General features: G+C 43.1%; 1 protein-coding gene across 19 annotated transcripts in view; it reads left to right on the forward strand.

The window, feature by feature from the left end:
- The window catches only part of LOC126248660 (MAP7 domain-containing protein 2-like), a 421,589-nt gene that overhangs the window by 112,605 nt on the left and 286,321 nt on the right, over window positions 1-22,663 (forward strand). For 8 of the 19 annotated variants that reach the window (XM_049949846.1, XM_049949848.1, XM_049949872.1 and 5 more), the window contains exon 1: window positions 17,641-17,839. The exons of 8 other annotated variants lie outside the window; for them this stretch is intronic. In XM_049949846.1, the coding sequence (XP_049805803.1) occupies window positions 17,665-17,839 (175 nt within the window). In that variant the 5' untranslated portion in view covers window positions 17,641-17,664. Of the gene's footprint in view, window positions 1-17,640; window positions 17,840-22,663 lie in introns of those variants that run through there. 3 more of the 19 variants (XM_049949850.1, XM_049949854.1, XM_049949855.1) reach the window with 1 other exon arrangement.

Consider the following 22,663-nt stretch of genomic DNA (forward strand, 5'->3'; position numbering starts at 1 on the left):
CACAAATTGATTTTCATACGGGTATCGACGGAAAATGCAAAATTGTAGCCGGCCGCTGTGGTCGAGTGGTTCTTGGCGCTTCAGTCCGGAACCATGCGGCGGCTACGGTTGCAGGTTCGAATCCTGCCTCGGGCATGGATGTGTGTGGTGTCCTTAGGTTGGTTAGGTTTAAGTATTTCTACGTCTAGGGGACTGATGACCTCAGATGTTAAGTCCCATAGTGGCTAGAGCCATTTTTTGCAAAATTGTAAACTCTGGCGGTCGATGGATGAATGGGTGACGCTGGAGCACAGTTTCAACGCGCAGCTGGCAAGTATAGTAAAGAGGGGACATGTCGATACGAGGGCATAAGGTCTTCGCGAATTTCATTCTGTATACCCATTTGGATAGTAACTGTGCCTCGCAGACAGGCGCGTGAACAATATACGCAGACGTCAGCATTTGAGAGAGGACATGTAGTTGGGCGCTCAAAGAATCCGGTCGGAGTAATCCGCGAATCACTCGACATTTGAATAGGAGCGACGACACTATTCGACGACGTTGGCAGGAACGTGTGAACAATGGCCGAACACAGCGTCAAGAAGGAAGCGGTCGACCTAGGGAGCCGACAGAATGTGAGGACTGAGCAATCGTCAGAGGGCCACTCACAGCCCCGTCTTCAGTCATCGGTCTGACGTGCAACGGGTGCCTCAGCGACCATAAAGACCATTAATATAAAGACCATTAATAAACGGCTCACAGAAAGGCGGCTGACCTCGGAGCGCATCTTGCGCCGACTGCCATTGACCTCTGTACGCCAACGAACCCATTTGCAGTGGCGTGGGGCACATTGACTGAAGTAAAATTGTCTTCAGTGATGAGTCCCGCATCGAACTGAGCCCCGAGGACCAGCGAAGACGTGTCTGGAGACGCCGCGGACAGCGGTTGAGAGACCAACATAAATGTCGTGCCGCTACGGTCGCAGGTTCGAATCCTGCCTCGGGCATGGATGTGTGTGATGTCCTTAGGTTAGTTAGGTTTAAGTAGTTCTAAGTTCTAGTGGACTGATGACCTAAGAAGTTAAGTCCCATAGTGCTCACATCAATTTTTTTTAAATGTCGTGCACCATACGGCCCGACTACTACGAGTGATGGTCTGGAGTGCATTTCATTTCATAGCAGGATCCCTTTGATTGTCATCCGCGGCACCCTTACAGCACAGCGGTACGTCGACGATATTCTACGCTCCGTTTTGTTGTCCTTCATGGCAAGCCATGCTGGGGCTTACATTTTAACAAGATAGTGCTTGCCTGCACATGGTGAGAATTTCTACTGCTTGTCTTCGTACTTGACAAACTTTGCCTTAGCCAGAAAGTTTTCCAGATCTCTCTCCTATTAAGAATGTTTGAAGCATAATGGGCAGGGCCCTCCTACCAGCTCGGGATTTTGAAGATGTACCAGTAACTGGTCAATTCGACAGAATTTGGTACGATATCCTTCAGGAGGACATCTAATAGCTCTATCAATCAATGCCAAGCCGAGTAGCTACTTGAGTAAGGGCCGGGGATGGACCAACGCGTTATTCCCTTGCTCAATTTGTGAAACTCTTTCTCTTAATAAATCATCCAATTCTTCTGAAATTGCAATCAATTGTTTTTGTGTACATGTTCGTCACATCTTCCGATTCCCGTCCCATTCGGATAATTCCTTTGTGGTGCTTTTTTTTTTCGTAGAGTCTCTATAGGCGTGTTACTTTGGTTGTGACGTATTGCGTATGTGCCCTCACGTTCCTTAGTGGTCGAGCCTACAGTTCTCTATTCGTCACATGCTATGTTGCTTGGTTGTGGCATTGTTTGTATGTCACGTTTCACTTCTCCACATTCCCACGTAACATTTTCAGATCATTAGCATTTTCGAACCTCATAATAAATTAACATCGAAACTTCACTACGAGACTGACAACGTGAATCATTAGCTACCGTGTCGATCTTTTGAAAGATTTTGCAGTAATACAGAGGTGCTTCATCAGTTCGTACTTTTGTGTCATATAAAATGGTATATGGAATGAAATCCAATTTAAGAAATATTTTGATTATTGCACCAATTTAGCGCAGAGCAGCAGTACTGAATGTGAGTTTGAGGACGAAGATTAAAGTAGACCTTGTTGTTGTCAGCAGGAAATGCTATCTATGAATGGAACACGTTTGATCCCAAACAAGACAAACCGTGTATACTGTAGACATTTGCGCTCTTGTTAGAATATTTTCAGTGCAGTACACATACAAAGATAAATTGGGAGGGGAGGGAGTGGACGGACGTTTGTAACGGGTCACCAAAGATCATGGCTAGTTTATATCAGAATACTCAGAACATATCCCTGAACAATGTCCGAAATTGTTTTGACAGGTTTCAGTTTCTCAATGTATTGTAGTATGTTGAAGTTGAGATATAATGATGAATAGTGGACTCGTTTTTACAAAAAAATTATTAGTAAATCATTATTGTTTGCTGAAAAGACATTACTGCTTCGTTGATGTTAGCGAAAGACAAAGAAATGTTCAAATGTGTGTGAAGTCTTATGGGACTTAACTGCTAAGGTCATCAGTCCCTAATCTTACACACTACTTAACCTAAATTATCCTAAGGACAAACACACACACCCATGCCCGAGGGAGGACTCGAACCTCCACCGGGACCAGCCGCACAGTCCATGACTGCAGCGCCCAAGACCGCTCGGCTAATCCCGCGCGGCGAAAGACAAAGACCTACCAAACATGTCGATAAGCTTCGTAGTTCTTCTTGCGTTTTTAATACATAAAGCACTCTAACAATGCGCAACGTAGTAAGTAAAGAAGCATAGACTGGAAGGTCGACCACCATAGCAGCTGGAATAGAAACATATGGCAAATCAGCGGCAAAATAGGTCCCCATTTTACTTCCAAATCACCATAACAACTTATTGAATATACGTAATTATTCATTCTTACATAATGTTAGAGATTTCATCCAGACATCCACAACAATTTCACATGCACAACCTTTACATTAATGTACTTACAAGGGAACCTCCCCATCGCACCCCCCTCAGATTTAGTTATAAGTTGGCACAGTGGATAGGCCTTGAAAAACTGACCACAGATTAATCGAGAAAACAGGAAGAAGTTGTGTGGAACTATGAAAAAAATAAGCAAAATATACAAACTGAGTAGTCCGTGCGCAAGATAGGCAACATTAAGGATCATGTGAGCTCAGGAGGGCCGTGGTTAGCGTGAGCAGCTGGGAAGCGAGAGGTCCTTGGTTCAAGTCCTCCCTCGAGTGAAAAGTTTACTTTCTTTATTTTCGCAAAGTTATGATCTGTCCGTTCGTTCATTGGCGTCTCTGTTCACTGTAATAAGTTTAGTGTATGTGTTTTGCGACCGCACCCCAAAACCGTGCGATTAGTAAACGAAAGGACGTGCCTCTCCAATGGGAATCGAAAACATTTGATCGCAAGGTCATAGGTCAACCGATTCCTCCACAGGAAAACACGTCTGATATATTCTATACGACACTGGTGACGGCATGTGCGTCACATGACAGGAATATGTTGTCGACCCACCTAACTTGTACACTTGGCGAAAGGGTAAAAAGATTCTTCTACCTTGCCCGATTTAGGTTTTCTGGTGGATGTGATAATCACTCCCAAAAAAGTGATGAAAACATAAGAGTTTGTCACATACACGTAAAATAAAAAATTAAACTTTTCACTCGAGGGAAGACTTGAACCCAGGACCTCTAGTTCCGCACCTACTCACGCTAACCACGGGACCACGGCGCTCCTGAGCTCGTAGTAACCTTGATGTTGCTTATCTTCAGATGGACTGCTCAGTTTGTATATTTTGCTTATTTTTTTCATAGTTCCACACAACTTCTTCCTATTTTCTCGATTGATCTGTGTTCAGTTTTTCAAGGCCTATCCACTGTGCCAACTTAAAACTAAATCTGAGAGGGGTGCGATGGGGAGGTTCCCTTGTTAGTAGCATTTTTGTTGTATTATTTGGAGCTAATTTCTTATATATAATTTTTGTGACTGCAGAGAGCATCACTGATGAGTAAATATAAAAAATAATTATTTAAGTAAAAATGAATTTTTAATATTTTTAAATCGACTAAGAAGTACAAAAATAATTTCTTGTAGCCCCATACGCATTCCTAAAACCCAATTGTGACTTTTTAATAGTTATGACAATACGTGTAAGATTTAAAATCAAAATCGTGCAGCACTTGTAATGGGTAATACTGAGGAGGTGAGCTATTCATGCATCAGTTCTGTATTGCATGTGCCCAACATTTTCTTCGAAGTATTTTCATTACTATTAAAGATTCATAGTCACAAATTTTTCAGGGCTGTCTGTGCAGGTTTGGGAATCTGCATGGATCTAGGAGAAATTATCTTATATGTTTTAGTCTGATGTAAAAATAGTTTATACTATAGATTAAATTTTATTTAAATGAGTATTTTAGTCTTTGTAATCGTTTGTGTTTAAATTTTTTTAGTCGATTTCAATAATATTGTTGAGATTACTACAGAAAATTGCTGTAAATCTGACGTTTTTTTCAGTTTCTGTTCACCTGCGTCAACCAATATCTTCCTTCCCCCAGCGTACATATTCCCGTGAACCATTTGCAACTGCAACAGGAAAAGAGGGAAAATGGTGGTGCTACACTAAGTACCCTAGTGGTACACTAACTACCCTCCACCACATACCAGACAAGAAAGGGAATTAATATTGCCTTGTAATCCAGTTCTTAGCTATGTTTAAAATGTCAAGTGTCTAGCTTTAAAATCGATTGCAAAGTTTGTACTGAAGAGAGATGCCCGTTTGCTCGCGTACCACCTAGAACGCATTCGAAACAACGTCCACAACACGCCGGTTGTGCAGGATAGCTTACATGTCAGATGCTACAACATTTCTGACCCCCAACCCCTATCCCTATGGAACAGTCAGACAAGAGATTGACGTGATAAAAACTTGGTAATAAAACATAACATGCCTAGTTGACAAACTATAACATTCGTTATAATACATTAATGGTGAAACGATTTTGCCATTGTGACAAATGATTAAACAATCAGCCTAGCGCCTTGTATAGACTAAGTACTTCCAGTAGAAACACCAAATAACTACAGTGATAACAACAACATTAACGCTTTAAGGAACACTGGTGAATAAACAGGGTGAATCACCTAAAACTTGCGGAAATGAAAAGTGCTGTTGATGTACAGTTTTCACACACTGGATTTGTAGTCAGGTGGTCGTATTGTTAGCCAGTCAACAGATTGTACTAATTCTTAGAAAGTGTATTTTTTATGCGCACATACACTTTTTTAAATGAAACAATACCTATTGACATCAACAAACTAAAAGTAGGGTAAATTAAAATGTCAGTAGTGTATGCTGCAGGCTTATAGTGCTATTCGTTTCCGAGATTTCGTGGTTTGAAAAATTTGCACACCGAAACTTGTTCGTGCCAGTCAACCTGCGTAGTTGCGAGGTACGATGTTATGTTGGCTTACAGTGTGCTTGTGTGTTCCTCGAGGGCATTGCGACTTGCTCGTCAGTTAAGTGTGTGACAGTCCAACCAGTAGGCCGTGAGTGGACGATGGGATTTACCAATACAGTAGAAGCCGACATGCTCATGGTATATGGAGATTATAGGAAGAATGCAGTTCGTTCTTGTACTGTGTGTGCGGTAAGATATCCCAATAGACGTCAACCATCTTGGCAAATTGTTTATCAACCTCGTCAACCAGTTACGTGTCGATGTCAGTGTAACGTCTAGACATCGTAACATAAGGAAACAAGTGGCGATAGAAGAGGGGGAAATTAATATTAGCTCCCTCGCAATCGCATGATGAAGTGGCATTAGTCGGACAAGTGCCCTACGCATTCTCCATCGACGTAGGTTCAGTCCCTATCACATCTCTCTCCATTAAGAGCAGCATGGAAACGATTATGAAAATCGTGTTAACTTCTGTGCATAGGCATTAAGGCAGGATACTCCAGATGTATCACGTATGTTGTTTAATGATGAAGCCACATTTACTAATCATGGCCAGGTAAACCGCCGAAACATGCACTATTGATCTGTTGACAATCCCTCTTGGCTTCGTCTGGTGAAACGTCAGCGTCCATGGAGTGAACCAGTAGCTCCTAGGCCCACGGACCACTGAACGCGGACGGGTATGGTAGTCTCCTAATAGACTATCTTACACAGATATTGGAAGACGTTCCTCTGCAGACTAGGAGGAACCCGTGGTACCAACATGATGGCTGTCCAGGCCATAGTGCACGAAGTACAGCTTCTCTTCGCGAATTGTTTCCAAGACGTTGGATCGTACTCAGAAGACCCATACGTTGGCCGTCCCGTTTCCCTGATTTAACGCCGGTAGACTTTTTTTCTGTACGTAAAGCTGAAAGACGCTGTCTACAGGGACATACCAACTACACCAGATGATATGGAACGACGTGTTACTGCAGTTTCGTCGGACATCTCCGTCGAAATGCTACCGTGTATGCAGAGTCATTCCATACCAGCCCGGATGTGTATTGCCGCTGCTGATGGTCAAATGGCTCTGAGCACTATGGGACTCAACTGCTGAGGTCATAAGTCCCCTAGAACTTAGAACTACTTAAACCTAACTAACCTAAGGACAACACACACATCCATGCCCGAGGCAGGATTCGAACCTGCGACCGTAGCGGTCGCGCGGTTCCAGACTGTAGCGCCAGAACCGCTCGGCCACCATCGGCCGGCTGCTGATGGTCATCTTAACACAATTTGTGATGGTCAATTGTATCGTTACTAGTCAGAATCCACATAACTAGCGTATGCGCTTTTGTTGTTCTTTAACATGTGCTACTACAGGTATTGTACAAGTGTCGATGAGGGATTTGTAAAAAGAAAACTATATCTCGTAAACGACTCGCACTGGGATCATGCAACAAACACCGCTGCCATTCTAATTTACCCTACTTTTAGTTTGTTAAAAAAGTGTAAGTTTGCGAAAAAAATACGCTTTCTAAGTATTACTATACACATGAAAGAAAGTTTTGCATCACCTCGGTTCCGAGAGTTCCAGAACCTGTACAGAAAATTGGAATAGAGATCGACATAAACATCATTTCCGCCCTTTTTATTGATCATGAAAACCACACATTGCATGTTGTACCACCATACAGCGAGACCTTCAGAGGTGGTGGTCCAGATTGCTGTACACACCGGTACCTCTAATATCCAGTAGCACGTCCATCGATGCATGCCTGTATTCGTCGTGGCATACTATCCACAAGTTCATTAAGGCACTGTTGGTCCAAATTGTCCCACTCGTCAACGGCGATTCGGCGTAGATCCCTCAAAGTAGTTGGTGGATCACGTCGTCCATAAACAGCCCTTTTCCATCTATCCCAGGCATGTTCGAGAGGGTTAGTATCTGGAGAACATGCTGACCAATGTAGTCGAGCGATGTCGTTAACGTCGGCCGGTGTGGACGAGCGGTTGTAGGCGCTACAGTCTGGAACCGCGCGACAGCTACGGTCGCAGGTTCGAATCCTGCCTCGGACATGGATGTGTGTGTTGTCCTTAGGTTAGTTAGGTTTAAGTAGTTCTAAGTTCTAGGCGACTGATGACCTCAGCTGTTAAGTCCCATAATGCTCAGAGCCATTTGAACCATTTGAACATTTGATGTCATTAACCTGAAGGAAGTCATTCACAAGATGTGCACGATGGGGACGCGAATTGTCGTCCATGAAGGCGAATACCTCGCCAATATACTGCCGATATGGTTGCACTATCGGCCGGAGGATGGCATTCATGTATCGTACAACCGTTACGGCGCCTTCCATGACCAGCAGCGGCGTACGTCGGCCCCATATAATGCCACCCCAAAACATCAGGGGACCTCCACCTTGCTGCACTCGCTGGACAGTGTGTCTAATGCGTTCAGCCTGGCCGAATTGCTTCCAGACACGTCTTCGACGATTGTCTGGTTGAAGGCATATGCAACACTCATCGGTGATGCCAATCCTGAGCGGTCCATTCGGCATGTTGTTGGGCCCATCTGTACAGCGCTGCATGGTGTCGTGGTTGCAAAGATGGACCTCGCCATGGACGTCGGGAGTTAAGTTGCGCCTCATGCAGCCTATTGCGCAGAGTTTGAGTCGTAACACGACCATTATTCTACATGGTGGCGTTGCTGTCAGGGTTCCTCCGAGCCATAAACTGTAGGTAGCGGTCATCCACTGCAGTAGTAGCCCTTGGGCGGCCTGAGCGAGGCATGTCATCGACATTTCCTGTCTCTATCTCCTCCATGTCCGAACAACATCGCTTTGGTTCACTCCGAGACGACTGGACACTTCCCTTCTTGAAATCCCTTCCTGGCACAAAGTAACAAAAAAAATTGTTCAAATGGCTCTGAGCACTATAGGACTTAACTTCTGAGGTCATGAGTCCCCTAGAACTTAGAACTACTTAAACCTAACTAACCTAAGGACATCACACACATCCATGCCCGAGGCAGGATTCGAACCTGCGACCGTAGCGGTCGCGCGGTTCCAGACTGTAGCGCCTAGAACCGCTCGGCCACTCCGGCCGGCGCACAAAGTAATAATGCGGACGCGATCGAACCGCGGTATTGACTGTCTAGGCATGGCTGAACTACAGATAACACGAGCCGTGTACCACCATCCTGGCGGAATCACTGGAACTGATCGGCTGTCGGACCCCCTCCGTCTAATAGGCGCTGCTCATGCATGGCTGTTTACATCTTTGCGCGGGTTTAGTGACATCTCTGAACAATCAAAGAGAGTGTGTCTGTAATGCAGTATCCACAGACAACGCCTATATTCATGAGTTCTGGGAAACGGGGTGACGCAAAACTTTTTTTGATGTGTGTATAATCTGTTGATTGACTAACAATACGAGCCCCTGACTACCAATCTATTCTGTGAAAACTGCACATCAGTAGCACCTTCCATTTCCGCAATATTTGCGGTGCAAGTTTTAGGTGATTCACCCTGTATATACCACTGGAACTACTATGTATATTTTTTTCCTCCTGATTCATTGCTGTCAATTTTTACCATGCCATACCTCATGGTGGACATACAAATAAACAATAAATTGAGCGGTTGTATTGCAGGCCTGGGTGGCCGAGCGGTTCTAGGCGCTACAGTCTAGAACCGCGCGAACGCTACGGTCGCAGGTTCGAATCCTGCCTCGGGCATGGATGTGTGTGATGTCCTTAGGTTAGTTAGGTTTAAGTAGTTGTAAGTTCTAGGGAACTAATGACCTCAGCAGTTAAGTCCCATAGTGCTCAGAGCCATTTGAGCGGTTGTATTCATTATTATTCCCAAAGAATACATACTATGATGTATTTCAGTGTTATGCTGGAAAAAAACATTTTGTCACCTAAAGGGTTAATAATACACTGTCTGACAACAAAAGTTGAAGCATTCAAAAGGGAAGGAGGAAATGAAATAAAACATCACGGGTTGAGAGGGTGTTATTTCAGTGATTATAAAATCGAGTCAAATTTACAAAGAACCTGGCAGCATGAGCCCACTTATCATTATGACGGTAGCGTTCTCGCTTCCCGCGCCCGGGTTCCCGGGTTCGATTCCCGGCGGGGTCAGGGATTTTCTCTGCCTCGTGATGACTGGGTGTTGTGTGATGACCTTAGGTTAGTTAGGTTTAAGCAGTTCTAAGTTCTAGGGGACTGATGACCATAGATGTTAAGTCCCATAGTGCTCAGAGCCATTTGAACCATTTGAATCATTATGGCGTTGCACCTCTCTGGTCTGTATGCATACACTGATTCGGATGGGAAAGGGTGTTATAAAGTCGTTGAATCTTCTCCTGGGACAAGCTGGTATACAGATCGTTACTGATCCTTTATATCCCACAGAAGCTGTATCGGAAACAGATCTGGGATCTTGTAGGGTTATGGGAGTATCTCAACATGTCGCAAACAGTTCATAGAGACACATGCCACGTGTGAACGTGCATTGTCCTGTTGAAAAATGACACCACGACATTGTCGCAAAAAGTAACACATGAGGCAAGATGTATATAACGTACCGTTGTGGCGACGCAGTTCCCTCAATCACTTCCAGCCGTGACCTGCAGTCATACCCAATGCCGTCCCAAACTATGACGCCTGGAGTAACACCGCTGTGCCTCTCCAAATCATTGGAAGAATGGGATCTCTCTCTAGGTCACCGACTCGCCGACGATGGTCGTGTCGTCCGTGATAGTGCAGAACCCCGAGTCATTTCTCAACACGATGCTACACAGCTCGTCAGCAGTGCGTGCTTCACGGTCACCACACCACTCCAAACGCAGCCGCTTGTGTAAAGACGCGAACGGCAGCCTACTCAGCGGACAGTAATTGCTTGGTCCGGCTGCTGTTAGTCACCGACCAGTGGTACGAGATGACACTGAATATTGCGGGGAATCAAGTATTTGTTACCGGATTTGTGACGATTCTTCCTTGTAGTGGTCAGATGTGGTCGCCTGGAACCTTCACGATCCACGAAGTCCAAAATCAGGCCAGGGTCCATCCGAATCCTCCACAAATCTGGAAATCGTACGATTCGACGAGCTGACCAAGCGGAGACCCATAATGAAGCTCCTTTCAAAATCGGCAAGTTGCTGATAACGCTGTCTCATGGAACTGCTCGGCGTCTGCGTGCCTTTTCGGTGATCACTCAACTTCTGGCGCTGTTCACATCCCTTAGAACTGCAACTATGATCTACATCTACATATACATCTACGTGATTACTCTGCTATTCACAATTACGTGCCTGGCAGAGGGTTCAGCGAACCACCTTCAATCTGTCGCTGTACCGTTCCTCTCTCGAACGGCTCGCGAGAAAAACGAGCACTTAAATTTTTCTGCGCGAGCCCTGATTTCTCTTATTTTATCGTTATGATCATTTCTCCCTATGTAGGTGGGTGCCAACAGAATGTTTTCGCAATCAGAGGCGAAAACTGGTGATTGAAATTTCATGAGAAGATCCCATCGTAACGAAAAACGCCTATGTTTTAATGATTGTCACTCCAATTCACTTATCATGTCTGTGGTACTATCTCCCCTATACCGCGATAATACAAAACGAGCCGCCGTTCTTTGTACTTTTCCGATGTCATCCGTCAGTCCCATGTGATGCGGATCCCACACTGCGCAGGAATACTCCAGAATAGGGCGGACAAGTGTGGTGTATGCAGTCTCTGTAGTAGACCTGTTGCACCTTCTAAGTGGTCTTTGGTTTGCTCTACCCATAACATTATCTATGTGATCGTTCCAATTTAGGTTATTTGTAATTGTAATCCCTAAGTATTTAATTGAATTTACACCCTTCAGATTTGTGTGAATTATCGCGTAATCTTATCGCGTAATCGAAATTTAGCGGATTTCTTTTAGTACTCATATGAATAACTTCACGCTTTTATTTATTCAGGGTCAATTGCTACTTTTCGTACCACACAGATATCCTATCTAAATCATTTTGCAATTCATTTTGGTCATCTGATGACTTTACAAGGTGTAAATGACAGAATCATCTGCAAATAATGTAAGAGGGCTACTCAGATTGTCTCCTATGGTGTTAATATAGATCAGGAACAATAGAGGGCCTATAACACTTCCTTGAGGAACACCGGATATTACTTCTGTTTTACTCGATGACTTTCCGTCTATTACTACGAACTGTGATCACGCGAACATCTATCGATAACGGCACTGTGACTTAGTTGAGTCTGAATCTTAACAGATTATAAAGGACATACTTCGGCTGTCTCAGTAATATTAGATGGCATTTGGCAACACAAGGAAACTGAAACGGAACGTTACATCTACATTCGTGTCCTTCAGCCCACTTCATAATGTGTGATGCATTTGCCTTCAAGCAGGCTCCTCCACAGTGTCTCAACACATGGTAGTTGCAAATTACGAAAATAGACTAATGTTTGTGAAAATTCCGACAGCTGAAAGGAATAGCGTGAATAAAGCGAGACTGGGAGGATGCGTAGAACTGGGCTCGGTGTACCAGGAATTTGTGATAAGCGTTGTATGAGAGATAGTCATGCAGCCGCGTCAGCACTCACTTTTGCCAGTCAGTCAGCGAACGGCCATAAATAAAGTGTAAGCGTCAAAGCAAGTGTCAGTACTCCTCGTCGACTACGGTATCTGTCTGTGAGTGAGCTCGAATGAGGCATTTAAATCTGTTTCCTGGAATGGGTTTGTCATGTCACGAGTTTTCGCCCCGGCCAGGCATGTCGCTACGGCTTTGATGTCTCTGTGAACTCAGCTGATACCAAGGAGCTATACACAGTAACGGGCAGGTACTGATACACACAATGTAAGTACAGAACAGAATCATTACTATCTTTTGCACATGACGGTAACATTGTAAAAGATTGGACAGATTCTTCCACAACACAGTAATTCTACTAAGGGAGCGGATCTGTCTGCGTCTACAGTTTGGCGCTGTCTAACACAAGGTGGCACTGGTGGCCAGTGTAACGATTTTCATTGTCCAGAAACTACAACCTCAACGGTTCAGGTTGCTGTGAGTGAGTGAGTGATTGCCACCACTGAAGTGCTAAGTTGAAAAAAGTAAGCTTGTGATGTTTGAGGCGTCAGTGATTACGACCATCGAATAGACCCGTACGTATTGTTGGCAATCTGAACAGCAACTGCTACGACATCGAGGTTTTAGAGCCAGAGATACTGTGCTCCGCCAGGAAACTGTACACGACTTTTTATTGCGCGGCCACATGTGGCGAGGACTGTGCAAGCTTTCTTCGGTGAACAACGCCTACCACTGCCTCCCTGACTTAAACATTCGCAACACATGTTGGATATAGAATTGTGAAGCTTCACGCCATACTGAATTCTCAAGCACAGTTTCTTTATTGTCATGTACAGTGTTTGTGCTCCGTTTTGATATTGCAGTTTGCATAAATATTATGTAAATATTATGCTATAATCACCATCAATGTGTACAATGACCATATGCTCAAGAGGTCCTACAATATCTGAAATAGACCCTTCCCTCTTGTAGAAGAGCAGTATATTTTAATCCTTTCCTGCACAGACTACGAAAACTGTACCAAAGAATCTAATATTTGTGGAGAATATTACCGAAGCAATTGTAACAGTAGTGCATTGTAGTACACACATCTATTTTAATTTATGTACAGTACACAAGTGGGAATTCTGAGTCCCGTCAGGAGATATTCATCGTATCCGATCGGGTTATTAACTTATTGCATTGCTAATATCAGTTTAAATGAACTAAAACAATACGAAATCCGATTATAAACATCAAAACACACAATACTGTCCTTTCATGTCAGCAGGACCCGTACTTTCTTATGGCGAAATGAATAACACAGTGGTACGACAGTCTGTCGTTTTGTGTCCTCTGTGGACACAGATACTGAACTACCATAGCCAAAGAGTTTCCTACAGAGGTGCACAAACGTTCAGACAGGATTTGATTGCGTGAATTCAACTACATGCTGTTTTGTGACTCTAGAGAGTGAATGGTCTTTTAAGTCTCCTCGGGCAGGAAAGGGTTAAGTAATGTGCTGTTAGTACTGGCAGAGTATGACGGTTATTGCTTATAAAACTCTGCTGCATGAATTGTGTAAAAGGACTAACCTTCAGTTTAAGCCGCGTAAAATGTTTAACGGCACTGAAGTTACAGTGCCTCACCAAAACCCATGGCAATACTAACGCAAGTTTAATAGTGCAAGGCGCTCTCTTTCAGATTTGACTGTCCTATTTGGTTTCCTACTAACTCAGTTTTGCGACACTCACCTAAGATTTTTGGACCACTACTTGCATTTTGTGGCCGGGGTAAGGTTTAACGATGAGATTATATGAAACAGTACTTCATCGACAAAAGAAAGGTACGGGGTGAAATGGTACCCCCAGCCTTTTATACCCTTAGCAGTTCCTCATCTTCACGTTATATTTTAATGTGGTGTTACTGTTGTGAAATCCATTTCATATGCTACAAGATGTGCTACAGTAACCTTACTTACATTTTCAGAAATTAAAAGTTGTAAGGTCAACAAATTTTGCAGTTTCATTGAAATGTTGTGCTGACTGAAGGACATATATCATAGTTACTGATGAATTATTTTACATACGCTGAAGTGATGGAATTAACGTAACAATAAAAATATTGGAGTCTCAAGAAAAAGTCTACTTTAGTAGTAAGCTGATAGATCACTTTGTTCTGTGGTCATATAAGTGAGAGAAATCATGTATCTTTACAAAATACACTAATTACGAAGCGTCATTTAAAAATGTGACATGTTTAACTCAGGGTACCCGTTCACTTTTGTAACTGATCAATATATTACTCAGGTCGGTATTTGAGCATAATGCAATCCATGCTGAATCATAGAAACGGACAGGGAATTGTTGTCTTACGCTAGAATCATATCTGCTTGTGGGGCTACTTTTCATAAGGAAATATTTATTTTGGTATATGGTCGTATATTTAAATACAAATGTTGCGACTACGACTAGGTGACAACATTATTATGATATTATTTATGTCGTAATTGTCACTTATCACACCAAGAAAAACTTCGAGGCCCGGCATAAACGTTTCGCGTCCAGTGGCGCAGACATTAAACGTTGACAATATGAAGAGGGTGTAGTGTTATACGCGTTGCTGTGCCGTATACCTAGCACCTGCTCTGAACGTCTTTATTTGACGTTAATGACACGGTCGGTGCTGTTCTTCGGCGCCTGCGCACCGTGCTTATCTTAATGAACGTATATTGTGCAGCATGGGTGCTGCTGCGGACGGCACTCATTAAAGCTTATGACTCGGTCTTTCTATCGCGAAATTAATGAAAACGTCCCAAAAAGTAGAGCAGAACGCGGTCACTGTACCGTAATGTGTTGGCTTGTTGGCTCTGCAGTAATTACTGACGGTTACGGCGAACTTTCTTGTAGTGCTTTGGATGGCGGTAAATCGCTGCCTCTGTGGGAGACTTTCTAAAGCTGATTTTCACGTCCCTCGTTCGCCTGTTGTATTCCAAAACTGTTTCCACTTTGATTTATCATATAATCCTCTGTAAAATCGCAATCTACATTGGACTGTTACTATTGTACCCGCATGAGCTGATACGACCATTGCATAGTGCTGTATAATATTAAATTTTGTCTTTAAGAAATTTATGGCATCAGATTTAAGAAAGTTTGCATTTAAGATGCTTAAAGTAGTTATATGCAATTTAGGGACGCAATGGAAATGGTGATTTTCCGGGGCTTACGAGAAACGCTTTCGTTCTCGGTAAGTTTTACTAGTGTGCATAATTTACAGCGATAGTACTTACTCGACACGTTGCATAATGCTGACTTGTTTAAGGGTATACATTGCTTATCTCAAGGTGGCGCATGGCGTAGCGTGAAATGTGACATACATGTTCTGGTGTATCTTCAATAATTGGCGAACGTTACGACTGTTCCTGCAGTTACGTTTGCTACTGCCACTCCCCTGTTCTGTCACTGGCGTAATGAATTTTGCGATATGTTTGTCAGTGCTTGTCACTAACACTACTATTGAATGAAAATGTGTTGTAAAAATCTTCGACGATATATTTTCTCTCCGACATGCACGAGATAACTTACTGGAAAGTACTTTTAGCAAAATGCATAAATTTCCAATCATCTTGTATGCTATCACAATTTGTCTTTGTGAATAAGGAAGTTCTAACAAGGCCAAAAATTAATAGACTACACACGAGATGTCTATAGTTACTAGCTTTTGAAAAAACTACTGAGCAGGATTGACCTCCTTTCTTTTCCTCCGACCCACAACTCACTGGCGTGAAATGCCTTGCAATGAACACTTTGCAACGTTAAGCGACTCTAATTTGAACCACCTGGACTCTGGTTTCCGTATCTTCGAACGGTGGCTGCTTTAGTATAACATCTGGCAATACTGGATACTGCGAATTTATCCCGTACAACGCTATCCCATTTTCGCTGACTCACGCAACTAGCATTCAGGCATACGCAATGTGTCTCGCCGTACTGTTTTAGACGAAGAAAATAATATTCTGAGCATTGTTTCTTATGACTCAAGAACTTGAAGGATTTAGTTGAAGGTTTAAATAATTGTTTCATTACCTCCAAGCTGACGAATTTTCCCTCCAATGCGTTTTTATTCAGTCGTACCAGTGACAGGTTTTTTATTGTCTCAGCAAATTATTCCTCCTCACATTGTCACCTCTTTTTTTCTCTTTGGCAACGAAATGTGTGAAGTTTACGTTCAATTTTCAAAGCAGAAAGCCAACAGAACACTCCTCCAAATACGTATATACTATCGAGAATATTTAAATGAAAGAGTCTTCTTATGAAGTCGTATTTCCTTTTGTTTTCTGGAGTTTGGTACCGTTTCAGCGCGGGCTGTTTCCGGATATCAAACCGCCCACTAAATTGCTTCCGCCTTCGCAATTATACTATTATTGTAATGTCAGTATTGGGATGGTGTTGCACGCTCTCTTATGCGTACGTTAGAAGAGATTCTGTTGCGAATTTCCTTGGCGCTGAGAGTAATGTTGATATCAACGTCACTGGAATATGAATGAAGATAACAAAATTTTAGAGACGGCAACTGTATTCAAGAACGTGTTCACGAGTTATCCCGAAGAGAATGTGTGAAACGAGGAAGAACGTGAGCACGATGGCCAAACTTAAAATCAGAGTTGGATTTGTCCAAGTTGAGGTCTCCCATGTCAATAAGTTTAAAATATCCCCATCTATGTTTCTTCCACCAACTTTTCAAAAAATCTTAGCTGCATCTCAAAGCATGTAGAGAAGCCAGTACCACACCTCTGTCTTAAATACCTGTACCTTCCGTGTTACACTATTACTCGTAGTAATCTGGAAGTGTTTCAGTATTCGCGCCGTTCAGCTAGACTGAAGAAATGACTGAGTGATTTTCACCCACCATTTCTGAATTATATGGGGTTTCTTCTTGTAAGACTGCAATGAGAAAAAAGATCTTGACTTCTTTATTCTGAATTATGCAAGAAGGGCAGTTACAAAGTTTTAGTTGCAAAGTGCTGATGGTCTTCACCATTTTGCTTTGGCTCCCCTAGTGACGGGTTGCGGTGCTGTGTATACCAGGAAAGCTAACAAAAAAAAGTAATTTTATTTTTCAGGGTGATAGTCAACATTTCAGGACTTCCCCTCGCAAAGTTTTAGAATTAAATTTATTTATTGCGCAGCTGTACACGATCTAGATTTTTGTTGTTGCCCAACAGTACAGATCTCGTCTCGAATCTTTAAGACGAAACCAATTAATTAATTTACTTTAGTGTCTCAGTCGGTGCCGCCTCCAAATCTTATTATTTAATTGTGTGAGTCATCGTTACGTGGATCAAGTGCTATACGCGGACGCGTGCTGGAGAGAAATTGTGCTCCGCATCGAGACCGAGTGCAGGATCAGCGTTCTGTACCTCTCACTGTATTCGAAAAGTAGCGCTGCCTGTTCGGCTGTTGTCGGTAGCCGTCGGCTGGCGTCGGTGAGCTAGGTTCCGGGCTGGACGCCGCCGTGAGCTGGCTGCAGCGACGAGCGGCCAGTCTGCGATAATGAGTGCCCTCGCGCCATGCTGAAGGCGGCTGCGAGGCGCAAGCCGGGCCCGCAGGAGGGCATAGACCACCTGTTCCTCCTGCCAGAGAGGGCGCTCACCATGGACAGCGGCCGTCTGCAACAGGACTTGGCGGGGCTCGACTTCAGCGTGCGCGTGCTGCACTCGGCGCCCCAGGGTAACGTCTGGCTCTGTGAGTGTGCGCCAACATTTTCTCTGTTGACTAACACGCGATAACGAACCTTCGTGCGTCGTCTGCTCCTTTGTGCAATTTATCGTCGCGGCTCTCCGGGTGACGGTTTCATTACTGCTTGTAAGATTTATTGCGTATACATATGTACGTAATTGTTACACATAATTACGCGCTTTTCACGTATCAGTAACGGTAAAAAACGAACAAAGTTTAAATTTGCATTATAGACGAAGCCATTTCCATAAAGCAGAAGGATGACGTTTATTGCTTCTTCGATTATTATTTGTACATTTAGGAGTTTTTGTTTTCCTAAGCTGTGAAAACGTCTCGGGATTTCTCTTTTGCCCAAGTGACTGTACACAGTTAGTACAGTTATATTTCTCATTTAAAATCTACTTATTTTACAAGGATGTAAATGCTTACATAGCAGTTACGAACACTAAAGCGCTTCTTGTATGCCCAGCTACGAATGACAAACTTAGCAGACTGGCAAATGCGCATATGACCCTATTAGCGGTAATTTAACTTCCTTTTTAGCTCAGATACGTAGTGCGTGACACTGAAAGTGCTAACTGTCGCCGAGATGCACAGTAGTGTTCGTAATACTAACAGCAGTCGTGTTTCACAGAACGAACAAGTAACCTTCGCAAATACCATTCCATAAAAATTGTGCAGTTAAAGGTACTATAATAATTGACGTTTTCTATGCGCGTGCGCGAAAGAAATGAAACCAGTAAATCCAAATTTTGCCAACACCTCTAGCATAGAAACAAGATTCATATAATTATTTAAGAATGTTTGTGTGAACTGAACATGACTGTGTTGACCAAATGTCGTTATCTTCTGTCAACTGCGCGGGAAAATATGGAGTTTCCAGCGATGATTGGCATCAGTCAAAATAAAGAAAAGAGAATATTAATATCTTATCTGTTTGGCAAAAAGTACTATACATGTCAACTTTCATAGCACACGAGTTTAAGTATGTCATGCGTGATATGTATTTGGAGAGGTGTGAGTGTATGGTTGCTATACCTTAGCTTTTGACAGGGATGCTGGATGCTTGGGAGTATTTTGCGATAGTGCATTAGTAACAGAAGCAATGAAAGGAACCGCATAAAATCAGATTCTGGATTCCTACCTCGATAAACGCCTAGTCATCTTGCTGAGGTGTTTATTTATTTATTTTCTTTTTCGACGAAAAAAATTCGGGAACAATGGGAAAAAGAACAGATCTAGAGGAACTGTTTAAAACTTAACAAGCCAGTGGTATAATAAGACAACATCAAACATCTCAAATATCTATGCAGAGGTTTTTCATGCAAGCAAACGAACTGTCCTGCGAAGTTAAGAAAAGACAATAAAGATGAAAAGAGAAACATAGTTACGCTTAAATAGAAGCGGCAGCGTACAAAAAGCGGGACTGTGCGTAATTTCATTCGAGTTATCCATTGAACGACTACTAACATTGTATTCAAAAATAATCATAATAATAAAAACACTGACGTTATGTTGCACAGTGAAATCCGAAAATTCTTCAATAGTCTACCTCAACGATCGTATCTCTCTCTCTTTATCCATTGATATTTGCGATATTGTAGTGTTGACACCGATCAAGTATCCCTATTTCAATGATTTACCATCCCACATATGTACCAGGGAATTTAAGCTACGTCCTTCTAACCTGCCAACAGCAAATGATTCGTTTATTAGCTCTTTTCCAGACTCGTACCCTTTTTCCCATACGTTTTCTCACTTTGAAAAATGCGTATTTAAAGATAGACAAGGGGAAAGATTACAAAAACTTATTCTCTGTGAAGTTAATTGTGCAAACGTATCAGTGAAAGTTTTTTTCTTTCAGAGATGCATATTATACACAATCGGTGTGAGCAGCAGTAGTCTGACGGTTTTACCAGAAACAAGTGTAATAGAATAGGTTCACACTGTGCTTGAGACATTTTATGTTTTTCAGAAAGAACAGCGTTCAGTCCATGGTTGAGCGGTGTAATACCTGTATCGAAATGCTTTCGTCAGTGGGTCACCGACCGAATCCGTATTGCATCCTTAGCAGCTTAGCTTGTGCTCTAACAGAGAGAGAAACAACTAGAGGCAGGAACTTTTGCATGAATACGAGACTTTTCAAATTTAATTTGCATCAATAGGCGATGCTAAAGCTATTCACTATTGCAGACTCTTATTTGTTAGTACACACACACACACATACACACACGCCATTCATAGTTCCGTTCCCTCTTTTTTGTTACGCTGTCGCTAGATGAAATTTGGAGATTACGATAAGATGATCATACTCCAGTAGTGAGTATAAAAAATTTGTCTGTTTTTAGTAACTAAATATTTCGTGTTAATAGTTTGGTGTAGTTGAGATATGGATATAAAGCTTTGTATAGGCTCGACGAACTGGCTGCCATGAGCTTTTGTAGCTGTCATGTTCTCATGGTTCATTATTCCAGAAAACTGCGTACAGAAAGCAAGGTTATTGGTGCTGTGTGTCAGCTGCCCGCCAGCAGGGTTCTCGGACCGGGGCGTTGTAGTGACATTATTGCGCGGTGAGTCGTCGCCGCTTAACGGGAACCACAGACCGGCTTTGTCCGTAGCGCCTGGCGGACGCTGGGAGACTCTTGTTTGCATTTTTACTATCATTTACTTCTTACGTCGATACTGTGGTAACCTACAACAAAGGGAGGAAGATTTAACGCCCCGTTGACGACGAGGTAATTCGGGATCCAGTTCAAACTCGGATTGGAGAAATATATGGGAGTAACTTCGTTGTGTTCTTTCTAAAGGAACGTTCTAGGTACTTGCCCTAAATAATGTGGGGAAGTCTAAATCTGGATGGCCGGAGGGAAATTTAATCTGCCGTCCTCTCGAATCCTTACCACTGCGCCACCGCGCTCGGTAACCTAAAACAGTTTCGGTATGCATGTCGTCCTTTGAATAATGGAAACCTAAACACCGTGATGCGATAAAGGCACATTTTTGGTGGTGGATATTGAAAAACAGTTTCTAAATAATATTTTTAGGATAGTTGTCACTGCGCTTATACGCCAGTGATGGTCTCAGATTGGGGAAAGAACAAATGTACAAGCCTATAATGAGTATCCCGAGTTCGAAGTTATAACGAGTTTCCGTAGATATAAATGGTTTTAGACTGGTATAATTTTATGGTTGCAAATGAGTTCAATTGCTTTGGTGTATCTAAATGACTCTTTTAGATTTAGATACGTGTAAATTTTATTCTGGTCTAGCTAAGCACTGAGCTGACGCTAATTTGGAAAAGTAATCACTGCACTCGTATTTTCACTTCATGAAGCCATCCAATAACGTCAATAATCGGGGCTACCTGCTGGCAGTATTGCAGACTTACTTTGCAGTCTCCCGCCAAGTCTTTGTTCCGTTAAGTCTCCGTATTCGGCTATTCCCCGATGTTTCCAGTGAGAGGAATCGTCCTTGACTGCTGCTTCTAAAGTGAAAACGAAGACCAGAAGTACATAACTGCTCACAGCGGGAGGAGGAGAACCTCCAACTTTTTAATGACGGGGCTTCAGTTTGAGGGAATAAATGGTGAGTCGGCTGGCCTACAGGACGGTGAAGATACTCATCCGAATGCAATGAAGTCTGGTGCGGGAACGCTGGTCACCGGCCTTGGCTAGCTCCGCCCCCTGCAGGCTGGTTTGCAGGCAACTTTTCGCCGGTACCTCCTTCACGCGGCACTGCCTGTCAAGATTTCTCCTCCTGCTGGCGTGTGACGGCGCACAGTTGCACAACAGGAAATTGTCACAGCATCCGTCTGCTGTTCTGTAACGGCGTCTCGATATGCATTTTGACTGCTCGAATACTTTTCGACGTGGTTGGAGGACTTTTTTCGTATATTGGATACCGATCTCTCTCTGTATAAATTTTAGCTTCTCTTTTCAATAGTTTTCCGTGCGGGTGCAAAAATAAGGGAAATCTTTGTTGGACGGGAAAGGAAGCAAACTGTTTAGCGAAGGGCACATTAACCTATCACTAGCTACGCAAGGAACAGTTAGCGCTTGTTCTCCAGGTCGCAAGAGATAACTTCTTTGTACTAGCAAATAACGTTGTCACTATACGGCATACTGCTATCGTTAAGCGAAGTGATTACGCTCTGAGTCGGTGCTTTATTCTCAGAAGGTGTAGTTTCGGTGGTTATGAGAAATAAAGCCGAAAGTTTTCACTATACTGTCCTTTGTGTGTGTTTGGTGAAGAACCTGCTTTCACAATTGTTCCTTATCAGAAATGTCACGCAGTATTCTTATGTGTCTTGCTGCAGCCGTTGTTTCACAATACTCACAGTGCTGCAGCTGGAGATGGAACGTGGCAGTGTAAAAATCTATACGTGACCCTCACCAGGGAACCAGGAAACCGGGAAGTCACATTTGTATTTTACTACGTTTTCCGATGCTACCTGAAATGATAATCAGTTTCGTGAAAACTTTAAGTATCTAGCTTTGAAACTGAAGTTCAAAAATGGTTCAAATGGCTCTGAGCACTATGGGACTTAACTTCTGAGGTCACCGGTCCCCTAGAACTTAGAACTACTTAAACCTAACTAACCGAAGGACAGCACACACATCCATGCCCGAGGCAGGATTCGAACCTGCGACCGTAGCGGTCGCGCGTTTCCAGACTGTAGCGCCTAGAACCGCTCGGCCACCCCGGCCGGCTGAAACTGAAGTGTGTCCTTGTTTTTTAAATAGCAAGACATAAACTGATCTATGGTAAAATCTAATGTAACAATTTCTTGGAAGGTAGACAGGTGTAGGTTCACTATCTCGTTGACGACGA

This window comes from Schistocerca nitens, chromosome 3, assembly GCF_023898315.1.
Source record: "Schistocerca nitens isolate TAMUIC-IGC-003100 chromosome 3, iqSchNite1.1, whole genome shotgun sequence".
Classification (NCBI taxonomy): domain Eukaryota; kingdom Metazoa; phylum Arthropoda; class Insecta; order Orthoptera; family Acrididae; genus Schistocerca; species Schistocerca nitens.